General features: G+C 37.4%; 5 protein-coding genes and 1 non-coding gene across 11 annotated transcripts; 3 read left to right on the forward strand and 3 right to left on the reverse strand.

Moving 5' to 3' along the window:
• The first annotated feature begins 155 nt into the window (after positions 1–155).
• On the forward strand, positions 156–2,242 carry Mrps16 (mitochondrial ribosomal protein S16). Its single transcript, XM_071706194.1, has 2 exons — positions 156–436; positions 628–2,242. Exons 1-2 carry the CDS (start codon positions 314–316, stop codon positions 895–897), a joined length of 393 nt encoding a protein of 130 aa, XP_071562295.1. The 5' UTR covers positions 156–313; the 3' UTR covers positions 898–2,242.
• Trnai-uau (transfer RNA isoleucine (anticodon UAU)) lies at positions 1,351–1,445 on the reverse strand. The gene is made up of 2 exons: positions 1,408–1,445; positions 1,351–1,386 (listed from the first exon to the last, which is right to left on the reverse strand). It is a non-coding gene; the product is annotated as a tRNA-Ile (tRNA).
• On the reverse strand, positions 1,978–3,901 carry LOC139772467 (uncharacterized). 2 transcript variants are annotated; one of them, XM_071706193.1, is made up of 5 exons: positions 3,583–3,901; positions 3,290–3,446; positions 3,066–3,195; positions 2,757–2,990; positions 1,978–2,415 (listed from the first exon to the last, which is right to left on the reverse strand). In XM_071706193.1, exons 1-5 carry the CDS (start codon positions 3,708–3,710, stop codon positions 2,279–2,281), a joined length of 786 nt encoding a protein of 261 aa, XP_071562294.1. In that variant the 5' UTR covers positions 3,711–3,901; the 3' UTR covers positions 1,978–2,278. The 2 variants fall into 2 exon arrangements, with proteins under 2 accessions (XP_071562294.1, XP_071562293.1); XM_071706192.1 differs by having other exon boundaries at positions 3,290–3,491; positions 3,583–3,900.
• Positions 3,902–4,080: 179 nt separating this feature from the next.
• On the forward strand, positions 4,081–6,081 carry LOC139772465 (pre-mRNA-splicing factor RBM22). 2 transcript variants are annotated; one of them, XM_071706187.1, is made up of 4 exons: positions 4,081–4,230; positions 4,338–4,412; positions 4,514–4,567; positions 4,815–6,081. In XM_071706187.1, the coding sequence occupies exons 2-4, from the start codon at positions 4,359–4,361 to the stop codon at positions 5,982–5,984; spliced, it is 1,278 nt and encodes a 425-aa protein (XP_071562288.1). In that variant the 5' UTR covers positions 4,081–4,230; positions 4,338–4,358; the 3' UTR covers positions 5,985–6,081. The 2 variants fall into 2 exon arrangements, with proteins under 2 accessions (XP_071562288.1, XP_071562289.1); XM_071706188.1 differs by lacking the exon at positions 4,081–4,230 and having other exon boundaries at positions 4,254–4,412.
• Positions 6,082–6,320: 239 nt separating this feature from the next.
• Bbs5 (Bardet-Biedl syndrome 5 protein) lies at positions 6,321–9,394 on the forward strand. 3 transcript variants are annotated; one of them, XM_071706190.1, is made up of 8 exons: positions 6,321–6,752; positions 6,858–7,006; positions 7,219–7,268; positions 7,422–7,549; positions 7,640–7,775; positions 8,245–8,346; positions 8,508–8,699; positions 8,962–9,394. In XM_071706190.1, the coding sequence occupies exons 2-8, from the start codon at positions 6,862–6,864 to the stop codon at positions 9,175–9,177; spliced, it is 969 nt and encodes a 322-aa protein (XP_071562291.1). In that variant the 5' UTR covers positions 6,321–6,752; positions 6,858–6,861; the 3' UTR covers positions 9,178–9,394. The 3 variants fall into 3 exon arrangements, with proteins under 3 accessions (XP_071562291.1, XP_071562290.1, XP_071562292.1); XM_071706189.1 differs by having other exon boundaries at positions 6,321–6,610; XM_071706191.1 differs by having other exon boundaries at positions 6,321–6,513.
• Positions 9,316–15,478, reverse strand: Adp (WD and tetratricopeptide repeats 1). Of its 2 annotated transcripts, XM_071706186.1 has the most exons (15): positions 15,269–15,478; positions 15,043–15,110; positions 14,459–14,586; positions 14,237–14,367; positions 14,029–14,140; positions 13,371–13,754; positions 13,169–13,289; positions 12,877–13,047; positions 12,665–12,792; positions 12,112–12,239; positions 11,935–12,015; positions 11,500–11,642; positions 10,879–11,026; positions 10,551–10,743; positions 9,316–9,873 (listed from the first exon to the last, which is right to left on the reverse strand). In XM_071706186.1, exons 3-15 carry the CDS (start codon positions 14,522–14,524, stop codon positions 9,667–9,669), a joined length of 2,013 nt encoding a protein of 670 aa, XP_071562287.1. In that variant the 5' UTR covers positions 14,525–14,586; positions 15,043–15,110; positions 15,269–15,478; the 3' UTR covers positions 9,316–9,666. The 2 variants fall into 2 exon arrangements, with proteins under 2 accessions (XP_071562287.1, XP_071562286.1); XM_071706185.1 differs by lacking the exon at positions 15,043–15,110.
• Positions 15,479–15,893: the final 415 nt, after the last annotated feature.

Genomic DNA, 15,893 nt, shown 5'->3' on the forward strand with positions numbered 1-15,893 from the left:
GAAGCGACGCGGTAGCCAATAAACTTTTGGTTCTTACGGAAAAGCCACACGTTGATTGGCTACCGCGTCGCTTCTTGCCGCCCGCGGCAAGCGTTTCCGCTTCCGCGTTCTGTGAGCAGAAGCCATTTTAGCCATTAGCCATTAGCAGACTGATTTTCACGCGATATGCGCAGTTCAGGGCTATATATTTCTGATTGTCTGTGATTTAACCTATCCTATCCTAGTTTGTCTCGTCCATCGTAAACAATCGTAAACAAGCAATTTTATAAAAGCGGTGATTAATTTCTTAATATTAATAAACAAACAAACAGATATGCCTCGACTACCTTTACATCCTTCGTCTGGGACAGGTGTTATTTCGCCACTAAGCAAGGCGCTACGTCTTGTTCGTTACGGTTGCACCAATAGACCGTTCTATCATATCGTCGTAATAGATGTAAGTCGGCCTAGTTTTCTTTCAAGAATTGTTACAAGTTAAATAATTTTTGCAACTATATCACGCACGCTTTCAAAAAAAAAAAAAAAAAAAAGGCTGAAAGATGTAAATGCCATGTAGAGAAGTCGGCAGAGGAAAGGAACATTTTTCTAGCTAGAAATCAATTAATTAAGCACTCAATTTTACCTTAGGTGAAAAAGGCGCAAAGAAGTCCACCGATAGAACAAGTTGGCGTCTACGACCCTATTCCAAATGTGCACAATGAAAAATTAGTGTCCTTCAATTTCGAAAGGATACAATATTGGCTGGCCAAAGGTGCACAGATAACCACGCCCGTTGCAGATTTATTAGGACTCGCTGGATTCTTACCTGTTCATCCGAGAACGTATATGAGAGCATGGAGAAATCGTCGCAAAATTGTAGAAGAAAGTGTCACTAAAGAAAGTACGTGTCAAGAATAAGCGGTTGTACAGTTGTATAGTTGTTGCGAGACGCAACGGACATTAATTTTGTACAAATTTCGCAATTTATTAATAAAATTATCCTCAAGTAGAAGATGCACGTCACATGTTTTTGCAGTGTTCTAGTCTTACGTAGCCTTTTTTAAATTAATAAATTACCGATTCAACCTGTCAGGACAACGATTCAATCGTCATACGCTTTTCCACGTAAATATCTCCAGTTTTATATTTGTCTTCGAAAACTGTGTACGTTCATCGTTTTGATTAAATATTTATATTTTAAAGTTTATCGTAACGACAACTTTTATTATTGTATATATCAAATTTGGATATAAATTGTTATCGACATTTTAATTGTTCAACGCATATTGACAATCATTTACACAATGCAAACAATGTGTCGTATCAATTAGAGTAAAGCGATGACGGAAAAAATAAATTAAAAAAAAAAAGTTCCCCAGGTGAGGCTCGAACTCACAACCCCGGCATTGCTCACACTGAATTACTGTTTATAAGTACCGTGCGCTAACCGATTGCGCCACTGGGGATTTTGACTTTTGTTCTTCCTATTACAATAGATCCAAGAGCATACACGCATGTGTACCTGTGTATGTGAATAAAAAATCGATTTTGAAAATTTATCTCAGATGCGTGCACTTAAATATGTATCTGTGTCAGGAATCACTGTCACGCCATAGAGAAATATTATCTTACCATATGCATCCAAGATGAGAATTGTATCCATACGTTCTCGATTGCTTCGTCTAGCCATATTAATGGCATAATAAAAACTGAGAGTTTATATAGCGTAGATAAATGTAAGCTAGTAAGCTAAATATAAAACAAATCATGATAATGACAAGTGCGACAATACAGTAGCAAAATTTGTCGAGTGTCGAGATAATTTGGTCGAGTATAGCGTAGTTGCAATTTTCAAAATTTCTCGAAAACAAAATCTCGAGTACGAAAGAACTCGATATTAAAAATTTTTTTCACGTAGATCAATTACCTTTCTGGTTGTACCACCCATCACATAACGTACAGATATACGCGCGCGCAAGCACAGACAAGTATAAAAAGTTGGTTTTTTAATTGATGGATTCTTTATTATGTTTACACTGAGGAAAACTCGTTTGCATCTTAATCTGTATGTGCATACACACACTCACACACATACTCTTATTGATATAATTGTTATGTAATTAATAGTTTGCATTAAAAAACTTGTATAAACAAATGCGACGGACGTAACTCGTAGCAAAATTCGTCAAGCGATAACGTAGCGGAACACTGTCCTATTTAAATATTGGAAATTAATAATAAAATAAATTTATATAATCATTAATAGTTTCACGATTCAAGATATTATGACCCGGTTTTGTCAGATATTTCCTCTAGCGTGATGAGCATCGATAGCGATGCACAGCCTTTCCCATAGTTCCACAAGATTGTTTTTTGTTAAGCCAATCTTGCAAAATTCTTTTAATAAAGAACGATTTTCTTCGGAAAATTCCATACCTAAATCCATAAATTAATAGTATTCTTCACTATTTGTAGAATGTCTTTGATCAAATGCAATTAACTTTGCTCCGCATCGACTCAACCGGAATTTCTTACAAAATTTTTCATCATGTAATTTGCCGTGTCCAATCTACTCTATGTGTATTTACATGTGTTGTACATACATATAACAAACTAATAATTCTACGTTAACAAACCGTTGCAGATATTACTTGACAATTAAGTCGTTGTATTCCGAGTTGCCGCCGTTAAGTCGCGATCAAAGTTTGGTCATTCCCAAGATCATTCTCTTTGTTTAACTGGTTTAACAATAACGAAAGGTAAAAACCATTTCTTACCTATATCTGTAGATTTCATTGTGAAAAAATGCTCAATCCGCCAGGTCAGGTCCAAAAATTTCATTGTCCACCGACATATCACATAATTCTTGTCTGTATTTACAGGCGAATGCATATGCACTAGTATACCTTCATCTTCCTGAGTGCATTGCTCGACGCTCGAGTATTTCTTTAATTCTAAATTGTGTAGAATCTTTGATCTGAGGATATCGTTTTCATTGTAATCGGAAAGTGCTGAAAAGAAATATAGCCTTTATTGTATGACAGTTGTGTATGGATTCGTAGACAAATCTCATTGCGATTATTTACCGGACATAAGGAGAGAAAAGTTTTTCATATTAGTAATTTTCAGAAACCAAGGAGATATTTCCAGCATACGACAATCGTGGACGTTTATAAAGTGGCACATTATGTCCTCAATTTTAAATTCATTTTGATCCTGAGAAAAAGAAATTAAGAAATAAGAAACAGTCGATTGTAGAATTGTGCATGTACCTAATAATAATAATAATAATCACATCCTCCCTGCGCACCTTAAAAGTCACTGTTAATTCAACATTAAAGGAAATTGTTTTCGTTATTACTTTAGCCATATACATATAAGTATCGTCACGTAACCATTTTCTATCGACATTCTTGAATGTTATTCCCGTCACTTGACCCGTAATCTCACACAATTTAGCTTTGTACCTGGTGGATAGGGACAATTTCGACAGTTTTTCGGAAGACAGCGTGCTACGATCAACCAAAAATGATAGAATAATAAAATGATAAAATGGTGTGAACAAATGAAACATTTATGCACGACATTTGACAGATATTTTACGTGTCGAAATTAATTGACTCTCGACGTCCGTTTTCCTCTTGATCCTTCATTTTATCTCTCAAACGAATTACTTTTTTCAAGAGTTCTTCTTTCAGCTCACGCAACTGTATTATCTCTTCGTTTCCCATTTGCTTGCGATCACTTGCGACGTGCGAATTGCGAATATCACTCTGTTTTTACTAAGCTTGCTCGTAAAAAAAAGATTTCACCCGCCTTTCCACTTATTTCTGTTCTCGAATCATTTTGAATAACGATTTTCCTCGCACTTGCCATTTATTTTCCCATGTGTTTTACATATAACGCACACGCATCACGCATGTGCAATAAAATTCCCGCAAATTTAACAGACTACTACTACACAATGTTACCAATCCGCAGAAATTAAATTATTGTAGTCTACGGTGCCTACACACGATGGGAAGATGGAAATATCTGATTGGTTGGTCCAGAGGAAAAAATCCAGGCACCGGGGGCGCTGTGAGTGGTTGTGGTCAAATGGGACGCTCTCGACGCTCGACGCTCGACGCTCGACGCTCCCTCTGTCTGTAGTGTAGTGTGTTGAGTCGGCCAAAATATCGCGAAATGGACTATCAGAGAAACACTCGTTACATCTGCTAACAGCTCTAACTGCTTCAAATATTTTTTATGGTATGGCACATCACAGTATCACAGTATACATATGTATTTTATACAGTATCGATGTGTATTGCAAATGGTGCAAGTGTTATATTAATTAATTCCTTCTATATTTTAAGATAAGTTGTTATTAACGCGCAATGGCTACATCAAAGACTACCAATACGTATAACAGACAAAATTGGGAGGATGCGGTGAGTGTAAAACAATTTTTTAACGCTGTTCTCATTTCCAGTGAAAATGGCACATTTTTTATTTCTCTTTTACTCTGCTTGCTTGTATTTTTCTCACGTAGGAGTTCCCGATACTGTGTCAGACGTGCTTAGGAGACAATCCGTACATTCGTATGGTGAGTAACTCGGTCACGAGTGTCCTTTATTACATTATTAAAGCAATTGTTGTTTGGATTAACAGTTTGGACAACACACACACACACACACACACACACACACAAATGTGTGATGTGAACGGTAACAACTAGTAGACATTTAACCTAATCTAACCCATCACGTCACGTCACGTCACGTCACGTCACATCACATCACATTCTTCCTTGAAAGTTAAGATCGATAACATTCGTGTACATTCATTTGCAGACAAAGGAGAGATATGGTAAGGAATGCAAGATATGTATGCGGCCGTTTACGGTGTTCAGATGGTGTCCGGGAGCGAGGATGAGATTTAAGAAGACCGAAGTCTGTCAGACGTGCAGTCGATTGAAGAACGTCTGTCAAACGTGTCTATTGGATTTGGAGTATGGCTTGCCTATTCAGGTTCGCGACGCCGCATTGAAAATTAAGGACGATTTACCACGTTCGGATGTAAATAAGGAGTACTATGTACAAAACATAGACAACGAAATTGGAAAGATCGACCCGACGACGCCGGCCGGGGCGGTCGGCAAGTCCGCCGCGGCTAGCGATCTGCTGATGAAGCTGGCCAGGACCAGTCCGTATTACAAGAGGAACAGGCCGCACATTTGTTCGTTTTGGGTAAAGGGCGAGTGCAAGAGAGGCGAGGAATGTCCTTATCGGCACGAGAAGCCAACCGATCCCGACGACCCGTTGGCAGATCAGAACATAAAGGATCGCTATTACGGTGTCAACGATCCGGTGGCGGATAAACTGATGCGCAGGGCAGCGGCCATGCCCAAGCTGGATCCACCGGAGGACAAGTCCATCACGACGTTGTACATCGGCAATCTGGGCGACGTGCTAACGGAGAAACAGCTGCGCGATCATTTCTATCAATACGGCGAAATCCGATCGGTGACGATGGTGCCGCGTCAGCAGTGCGCCTTCATCCAATACACGCAGAGAAGCGCTGCCGAGGCGGCAGCCGAAAGGACGTTCAACAAGTTGATACTAGGTGGAAGGCGGCTCACCATTAAGTGGGGCCGTTCGCAGGGAAGGCAGACCGTGTCCGCGGCGGAAGCGACGAGGGAGATCCTCGAGCCTGTTCCAGGTTTACCTGGCGCGTTACCGCCACCGCCGGAAAGCATGGGTAACAACTTCTTCAATCTGCAACCCACCCCCGGCATGATACCGCCAATGATGATCCCACCGCCGCCGGTCGCCCCTCAGTTTATATTCCCGCCGCAAATGGCGACTGCGGCCGCTGCCGCCGCCGCCGCTGCCGCCGCCGCCGCCGCCGCCGCCACGACGCCCATCTTCCCTCCGGGAACGACCCCCATTCATTATCCGAGCCAAGATCCGTCCAGGATGGGTGCGTCGCAGGGTGTGGGCAAACCTTGGCCGGAGGAGTAATAATAATAATAATGCTATGTGAATTTTTTATGTACTTGTAACTTGTAACAATTAACATTACTCGAGGCGGAAATATATCATTTTTCTTTCGCCTTTAGCTTTCGTATTATTGATTCTCTCTCTCTCTCTCTCTCTCTCTCTCTCTCTCTCTCTCTCTCTCTCTCTCTCTCTCTCTCTCTCTCTCTCTCTCTCTCTCTCTCTCTCTCTCTCTCTCTCTCTCTCTCTCTCTCTCTCTCTCTCTCTCTCTCTCTCTCTCTCTCTCTCTCTCTCTCTCTCTCTCTCTCTCTCTCTCTCTCTCTCTCTCTCTCTCTCTCTCTCATCTATTTTACGCAGCCATACACATATATTTGATCGAATATCCAACGAAAACGTTTGCGTCGCGCGTTATGCGCGAAAAAGTATCACCTTCCATTGCTTCCATTCTGTCACGTCATTACCGTTGTGTTGTACAGCCTGTAGGTATGACAACCAACACACAATATTGATTTCCAGTAATTCCAGTCCACGAGTTCAAGTCCACTACAACACAGTATGTACAACGTCGCAGTCGTCTTCGTTTAGCTCATTTAGCTGACGACGCACAGAATGTGGCAAGACAACGAAGTCAAATTTGACATTTCTCATTCGTAATTATAAAATTTAATTATTTTCAAACTGTCGAGCTTTCCGGCCTTCGCTTTTCAGACTATATGAGTTTCGTTTTCCATCTTCGTTCGTCGAGTGTGGAGCGGACGGATCGAACGGAGAGCGCGGAGCAATGTGAGCACTGTGAGCACACTCGACGAACGAAGCAAAGTGATTGAATTTGAGTCATGCATTTGCACCAAACGGTATAGTATTTGAGAGGAAATCGTCCGTTTTCTTACATGGCAGTAATATGCAGTTACGACCTGGCGAACTTACCGTTGACAAACTTGACACGATAGAAGATACGAAGGGCAATGCCGGGGATCTAGGAAGATTGATCGTCACCAACTTGAGGGTCATATGGCATTCTTTATCCTTGCCACGAATCAACTTGAGTATGAAATGAGATTAGAGCACACATTGCGTGCCGCATATTTAGAATACCGCACACATGTAGAACATGTACTTGTAACTTATTAATTGGAAATACATATATAATTTTTTAGTCAATCTCTCTGTCTATAGTTGTAGTAATTTCGAAACATTTCTTTCAAAGAAGCGAGACGTACGCACCTAACGATTTTATTACATTTATATATGTATATAGGCATAGGATACAATACATTTATCGCAGTGAATACGAAAATTCTTCATACGGTAAGAATCATATATTTTACATTAGCGGCAAGTTTTAGGATGTATGTACAATAAAACGATATGGGTGCAGTGTTATTTACAACCGTATTACCTAATATTAATAAATGTTAGTTGCGCGATAAACGATCGACGAGATGAGCCTTTCCTTTTTAGATTCATGGCGCATATGTGCAAGCTCTTCACGTATTGACCTCGTTTCGAAATTGTCGATATGAATTTATATTTACGAATCACGACGCCAAAAGCACGAGACATTACACTTCGGTCATAGGTGTTTACAGGTATACTGTACAGACAATAATATGGTAATCGCACACGATTATATATTGCTATAAACGATGGTAATCGCTTCTGCAAGGCATCCGTTACAGAGCTTACGTGTCATCAAAAATCTATAGAGAAATTAAACTAAGAAGCGGTATTATACGTGAAAATCGACTGGTTTTATTACCTCAAGAAAAAGTGCACTCTTCCGTGCAGGACGTTTGGAATTTATCCGTCGAGCAGGTCTCTAACATCCAACAACTTTAATTTCTAATCGTCGAGTCATTAAGGGGAAGGATATGTATAGTTGTGAAATCATAGGTCATAGGGCAAAACTATATATCTTTATATTCCTTTCTTTTATTACTCGATCAATGTATTCGAATCTCTTCTCTTTTTACTCCTTTCCTCCATATACTTGGCTCCAGATTGATATGGATTATTACTTCATTTTGATCGATGCTTTTTTTCTCTTTATAAGCTCTCTCCGAATTTGACTTGATTACTTATTGGTTCTCTTCATCTTTTTCAATTGTACTTGGATGAACTTTTTTATTGTTTTATAATTTTTATCAACATTTTGCAGTTGCAATGTAGGGTGTAGAAGAGAAATTTCCATCATTTTTTTTCAACTAATGTAACTTTTTCCTTTTAAATTTTGTTACGTATATCATATTATAATCTTTAATAAGACATAATCTCGTTTTATAAGGGGAACATTGGAACTTTTATTACAACAAACATACGTTTGGTATGGTATGCGGATGTGAATCATCAGTTTAACGTATCGATTCCTTATCTTACAATCGGAAATGTGAGTAGGTATATTAATTACACGCTATGTGAATATGCATATATTATAAACGATAACAAATCGTTAGATCGTTAGATATTATATATTAAAATTTATACTTTATGCATAAGATGTAATTAAAAATAGAAACTGTGTGTGCCACATGAATGAATTTTTTGTAGATTACTATAAGAACATCGAAATTTGGGCCAACTTTAGTAATTTTAAGTACAGAGGCCAGCGGAGGATACGTTTTAGGTTTTCGCGTCAATCCCTTGCAGCAGCTTCATATTACCCATAAAGAAGTATCGATACTCCGTTCGGAATTTGAAAAATTTCCTATTTTTGGTGTGGAATATACGTTTGAACATCAGGTACCTTGTGTAAACCACATAGTTTACGTACGTTTTATCAAAATGTCGCGCGCAGTCTGAATAAAAGTTTAATCAAAAGTATAAACAAGTCAAATCTTTTTGACCGTTACTTTCTCTCCTTGCTCGCACCATAATCTGATTATGGCTACATTTTAATTGTGTCTTAAATTTTTAAGCTCATCTTGCAGCTTATTTAAAGCTGAGTTGTCGATAAATTTCTTCCAATACAATATAGCGATTATCAGTATCATTACCATTACAGGCACCTTCGCAAGAGGAGATTAATGTAGAACATTTCACCGAGATACAAGATAATCAAGCTGAAATATCGAATGTATTTGGCTATTATTTCTCTGAGGGGGAAACAGGTCAAAGGAAGCCAAATTTTTCGATTCACTTGGGACTGGCGGCGGAGGAGCCAAGAGAAGGCAGCACATTGCAGAGTTTATGGGAACTTGTACCATCGTGCGCTAATTGAGCTAATCTACAATAACGTAAATTATTTTAAAAATTTCAACTTTCTCCATATCAATGCTGCTACAAACTCACGAATGAAATTTATATGTGCCGAACAGTGCTTTTTCTTATTATCTTATGGGGGATAAAAATAAATCCGTTTTATACAAAGAGATATAACATGATATATTATTAACTACATCTTATAAGAATCTTGAAATATAATAATTCTTGTTCAAGTTTTTCGCATTTCTTAACAATATATCCTGCAACGCCTGGCAAATAAGATTCTATTTCGCCCTTGATCTTGTCAAGATGCTTTGGCTCGATAGATTATTATACAACAAAAGTGCTTCGAGACATGTCCGTGAAAGAAGAAAATAAATAATTAAGATTGAAATAACAGTGTGACAGATTATAATACGCATGTTGAGATAAATTCTCAATTATCTAGCCACTGTTAATACGTAATCCTTTCTCTGTGTGTGTGTGTGTGTGTCTCTTGCAAAATTTAGCTTGGTCTACAATTTAAAGCTGGTGCTATTGGCTGATCATGCTGGTCCTCACTGTCCTCGTCGCTAAATTCGTGCTGGGGAACGGGAAATCTGTATCCCATGTTCATGAGCATCAATTCAAATGGATCACTGTTCATGCGTATTTGATTGGCTGACGCGGCGTCATCTAGATTCTGAATTTCTCTTTCATTCACACTACCATCCTGCAATATACATGTACGTATATATATATATATACGTTTATTGATATTTTCCACAAGCGCACAATTGACGAAAATGTACAGAGGTACAGAAAAGTTTCTGGAATCGTGACAAAAAGCATCTTCGCATTCCATACATTTTCGTCAATCGTACAAGTCTATGCGTAAATTTATCTTTAATAATTCAACAGTTACTTAACGATAAACTGATTGCCAAAGAAAAAAAAATTTATTATATATAGAAATCTTTTCCTTTTAGCATATATGTAGAATTGCTGCGGTTTGTTTATTAATTTTTTAAAAATGTTTTTGTCAACTTGAAACCATTCGATCAAGATTAAGAACAAGATATAGCTTGTATAGAAACTTTTAAATTCCAACTTTTAGAAAAGTGTTGTATATCTTTTAAACTATCGATCGAAATAAAACAAAAGGTTTCGATTATAGACAGGTTTTATCTCTCCCCTCTCCCCCTTTCTTCCCTCTTTTCTCCTCGCTCAGCTCTTGAATTTTTGTTGAAATAGATTTTGTTGAATAATCATAAAAATAGAAAAGTCAACTAATTAAGCGGTATAATTATATTAGATTATAACAACACGATTGCGCGTATATACAAGTATATTTACCGCATATGCAATGATTAAATGAAGGAAAAAAAAATCAAAAGATATATGATTTACCTCTGGCCATGGACTCCACAATCTGATGACTGGATCAATGCCGCTGGTAGCTAACAAGCACATGGATGGGTGTGGTTGTAAGCAATTAACGATTCTTTCATCTCCTCGCAACACGCGTACGATATTGGTAGTATTACGATCCCAAATAAAAAAGGAACCATCATCCGATCCAGCCACTATATATTGACCATTGCTTGAAAAGAAAGGGTAACCTAACTGTATTAACACGATTAACGAAAGATAAACTTTATGCAAATAATGTAGATTTCAGAAATTGAATTAACCGTTAGTTACTATAATTATATCGCTGTTTACAAAATTTGCTTACTTTCCAAAGAAATTTGCCTCTTTTATGTCGGTCGTAGTATTACAATGACCACAAAATCTCATTTTGTAGTCGATCGTATTGCGTCTCCATTCTTGCTCATACTCCGATAGCGGAAGAAATGTCTGCCTGGTTTGCGCGATATCTTTACCTAACGGATAATACGTGAAAATTAATTCATTTCCAAGTATCAGCAACAAGATATTTATTAGAGACTAAATTTCACATAAATTTTTATAATTTATTCAAGTAAATAACCGGCGATAACTCTACTAAAAAAAGCAAAGACATTATCGATTTCAATTATGTAAACTATTATAAACATTTAAACAAGTTCATTTGTGGAGATGGCCCCGCAATATCATCTTTATGATATATAAATAAACATAAAATATTGTCCTAATAACAATGAACGATAAGATTAATCAGAGTATTATAGACCAACTGTCCAAATATTTATACGACGTACGTTAACTGTTTTAAATTATTGACACGCGTTCCCACACAAGACCATTTAAATCTTATCAGTGGTATTAAACGCTAATTAAATGTACGTATATGTAAACATTTTTAATTTTTACAGTATTTTTATATAGAAAGAATAAAATTAAAATATAGTTTTACCGGCATCGATAGCTTCTTTTATGTCCATCTTCAATGCTCTGCATGCCGAATTAGACGCATATTCTGGAAATTTTTGTTGAAAATTCTCGAGCACCTTATCAGCTTCGATCGATCGATTTAAATCAAACAAGCAACGTGCCAATCTATACACACGTGTTAAATAATGTATTACACATTAATGGGTTTCAATAATACATCAATAATATTTGTCCATTTAAATGTAAAAGGTTAAATTGAAGAGTTGAGAATATTAATATATACTAATGTGTGCTAAGCTACTTGAAAATACAAATACAAATATAAAGATGCAAGTTTTCATATAAACTGTATTTGAAATTGTTAAGATACGAAGAATTTCACATATGATCTCGTGTGTCGCGATTAAACATTCACTCAAATTCTTCAATTATAACCGTTAGTGTATATTGGTTTTACCTAAAATGAGCTTTCACGTGTTCTGGATCGAGAAGCAATGTTGTCTCGCAATCTCGTAAAGCAGCGTAAATATCGCCATCCCTAGGAATATCACAATTACGCACACTTATATATATGTGAATACATGATTTTATAATTATTTATCTTATACATACTGTTATCAGCGAGAATAGTTACCAAGCGCGTTTCATATAAGCAGCTGCTCGATTAGCAAACAATACCGCTGCCGTTGGACAGTTTGAGATCGCTTTATTATACAAATTAATCGCTAGTGAATATTTCTGCTGCTCAAAACCCTCGTTTGCCTGTTAACCAAAGAAAGCATCGTGTTAAATGTACCGTTATAAATTCAAACTTGATTAAAAATCTGCTCAATACTCGTTGTAACTTTTATATGTATCTCTCTCTCTCTCGTTTTTTTACCCTTGAAATATTTAAATACAACAATCAAAATATATTACAAAAAGATGGTGCAAAACACGCGAAATCTACAAGTGGAAAAATCATAAAATGAATAAAAGAATGTTTGGGTAGAGTTTTAATTTTTCACAACACCTCCATGGTCAAGTCCGACTTGACATGCTTAGTAGAGCGGGTCGAAGGTGGTAATATATATATATATTAAACAAAAAATTAATGTGTTTTTAACATATAAAAAAAAATGTTTCGCATCAAGACACTTCTCGTTTATATGTATATATGCGTAAGAAATAATTCTGTACAGACTTACTAGGCGCTTTATTTCTTCAACACGCGGTGGCAATACCTTAACATTTTTGTCTACAAAATCTCCCGTATCATCTACGTCGTTCTGTTTCACGTAATTCTCATCAAGTTTTTTATCTCGCTCAAACGATCCTATTAAGAGGGAGGATTAATTAGCATATATGCAACAGTAATTTCTACTTGCGTGACACGTACAACAGAAGCAATGCCAATTACCTGGATATTTCCATGACGAACCAAAAAATGTTTTCGAACTGTTCGGATCGTTGATGTCGAACAGGTAAATCTGTTCTCCACCCATATTCACAAGTAGCTCATTTCCATCGTCACTGAATGTCAAATAGGTGGTCGTAATACTCCTGGTACCGTCACGAGAGCGGAGATGACCTGTTCGATATTAGACCGAATAACTGGTTTAAGAGTTAAAGCGATGGTGTAATATTTAACGGGAAAGGAAAATATAGGGATAAAAGGAGCGCATCTCTGCTATCTCTCTGTAGGAACAAACCCGCGATAAAGTACTGCGCGCTACCCAGTGGAATATTATCATCCGGATCACCTTTGCCCGCTCGATATGTGCTGATATTTGCCCCATTCGAATTATCATGTATAGAGGGAGATGGTGGAACCTATGGATTTCAAAAATGTTACGTTATAATTGTGATGACTCGTGATGGCTGATCTCGAGACGAAGAATAAATTGCAATCACCTGCGAGAGTTTTATCATTCGTCGATCATACATCCGAATGTAAGCGTCGTTAGCGCCGATGGCTATCAGTTCGGGTCTCCTCGGGTTTACAGCGATGCATTTGCCCTCTGCGTAACAACCCGTATGGTATACCAGATTCACGAGTACGCTGTGATCATTACTCTTGCATACGTGTGGTGTACGAATGTCATATTGCAAAAAGAGACCGTCCTCGCCCGCGCTCCAAAATAAAAATGGTATACTGGGAGCGGTAGCGATACGCTTAATACGCTGTTTGTGGCATTTACATGTGAATATCGGTTCGGAGAGCATGAGATCGTGCACCCGAATCCTGCAATCCGCCGCACCTGACACCAGTACACTGTCATTTGATTTTGGCATAAACTAAAAGCAAATATGAATACGGTCAAAAGAAAAGATCTCGCGCGACGAGTCTTGAAAATAATATATTTTATGCTGTAAATTATGCTAGAATAATTTTGCAAAAACACAATAATATATCGTTCGCTTGCGACGTATACGGCGTAGCTTCGGACGTTATTCGCGGACATCCAATTCATAATTTTGTCTATAAGATATATTAATATTATTTCATATAAAGTTATAGTATCAACCGGCAATGTTGCGGAAGGAATAGATTACGATATATTAAATTCACCTTTACGGAGAAAATATTTCCACGATGGCCCGAATGAAGTACCAATTTTTTTTCATAACGAAAAGGGTCCCACAATATAATGTCTTTGTCATCCGATGCCGATGCGAGGACTCTGTATACAAATAAGATATCGCGCAGTAATCAATTAAACAAATCATTGCCTCCAAAACGTCAAGACGGTAAATCGGTACAAAACATCGATACATACTGTCCACTTTCATTCCATTCTAAACAATTGACGCATCCCGAGTGACCATTCAATTCCTTTTCCAAACCGAGACGTGATATTAAGTTTTCAGTAACATGCAGCTTTTGTAGAATCGTATGTGTCACTGAATCCTATATTATAATTAAACGTATAATACGTACAATCATAAAACACATTACAAACAACGGTGTACTAAAATATCTCTCTTTGAAAACAACTTACTTGTATCTCTCTTTGACGTACTAAATCCAGGACTCTACAGTCCTTCTTCTGGATACTAGGAAACATTTTAATGGAAAATATTCCGTTTATTTATATATGTATTGTGGCACAATTTAAATTAATATCCCCTGAAATATAGGTAAAAATGTATAATTAAAAAAGAAGAAGTGTCAAATGTTTGAACAAAAAATCATTGAAAGATAATTTATTAGTAGGAGAATGAATATTAGTCGAAATCAGTTGAAAGATATATTTCGTCTCAATGTACAAAATGTACGATCCAAAAGTCTCTTTTCTTTCTCACAGCTACTTGAGAAATGGCAGCATACATTAACTAATAAAATCGTTAATTTGATCCGATTATCATCGTTGACTGATGCATCTAGCCCGACTGAGTTAGCAAGTCGTTACGCGGAATGACTTGATAAAATAATCTCTTTTTTGTTTTCATAATTACAAGTTTACTCAAATATATTTAGACAAGGAGAGAGACATATATACAACGGAGAATCCTAATGTTGGATCTTTTGTTAGCGTCGCCAAAATTTTCGTTTATAGAAAAATCACGAGCTTTCACACATTACTTTTTGTCTCGATAATGCATCGTTGCTGTTGTTGTTGTTGGTTGTTGCAACTGGCAATAAAATCGCAACTGTTAAATAAAACCTGAATTATACGAAACAAAAAGTACATATACGTACAAACATACTAATATAAAATAATTGCCACTGTAACAGCGGTTATATCCGAATGAGATTTCAACATTTATAAATATACTCGAAAGTATATAAAAATGCAAGTTGGACTTACTCGTTCATTTAAAGCTCTTTGCGGATAAATTTTGCACCACAGATCGATTCGTACATTTTATCCGATTATTTGTTCCTCGCATGATTAAATGCACAATATAAGGTGAAGGGCATAAGAAGCTATAAAGCCTTATTACTTTTCGTTGGAATATGGATATAAAATACTCTAGAAAGTATAATAAAAGGAGATGATGGAAGAGGGAAGAAGGAGAGAGGAGAGGGGGGGGGAGAAAGAGATACAAAATTATCGCGTATACATACGCCCATACTAACCCCTGGTTCCGATATTCACTGCCAGTACTGAAAATCTATAGTTTGCGTCACGTATACTATAGATTTTCAGCACTGCCAGTATACACTGCCAGTAATAAAGGAACACAGCCATAGACTCGGTATTGTACGTGTGAAACAACGCAGTAGCCAATCATCTCCCGCTACGTTTTGTTATTTCCAGAAAAACAGAAGTCTGATTGGCCATTGCAACAGTAACGCGTTATTCCCTAGCATGTTATCGCGTTCTATGGCTCGGGTTCGTCCGATGCGGCGAGCTCCGGCAAATGCTGCGGTGACCAATCAGGAGCTAGAGGCGCAGGTCGGACTCCGGCATAATGGCTTCTGCCCCCAGG

The sequence above is a fragment of the Temnothorax nylanderi genome, unplaced genomic scaffold, assembly GCF_030848795.1.
Source record: "Temnothorax nylanderi isolate EJ_2023f unplaced genomic scaffold, tnyl_v1.0 TNYL_tig0049_pilon, whole genome shotgun sequence".
Taxonomy (NCBI): domain Eukaryota; kingdom Metazoa; phylum Arthropoda; class Insecta; order Hymenoptera; family Formicidae; genus Temnothorax; species Temnothorax nylanderi.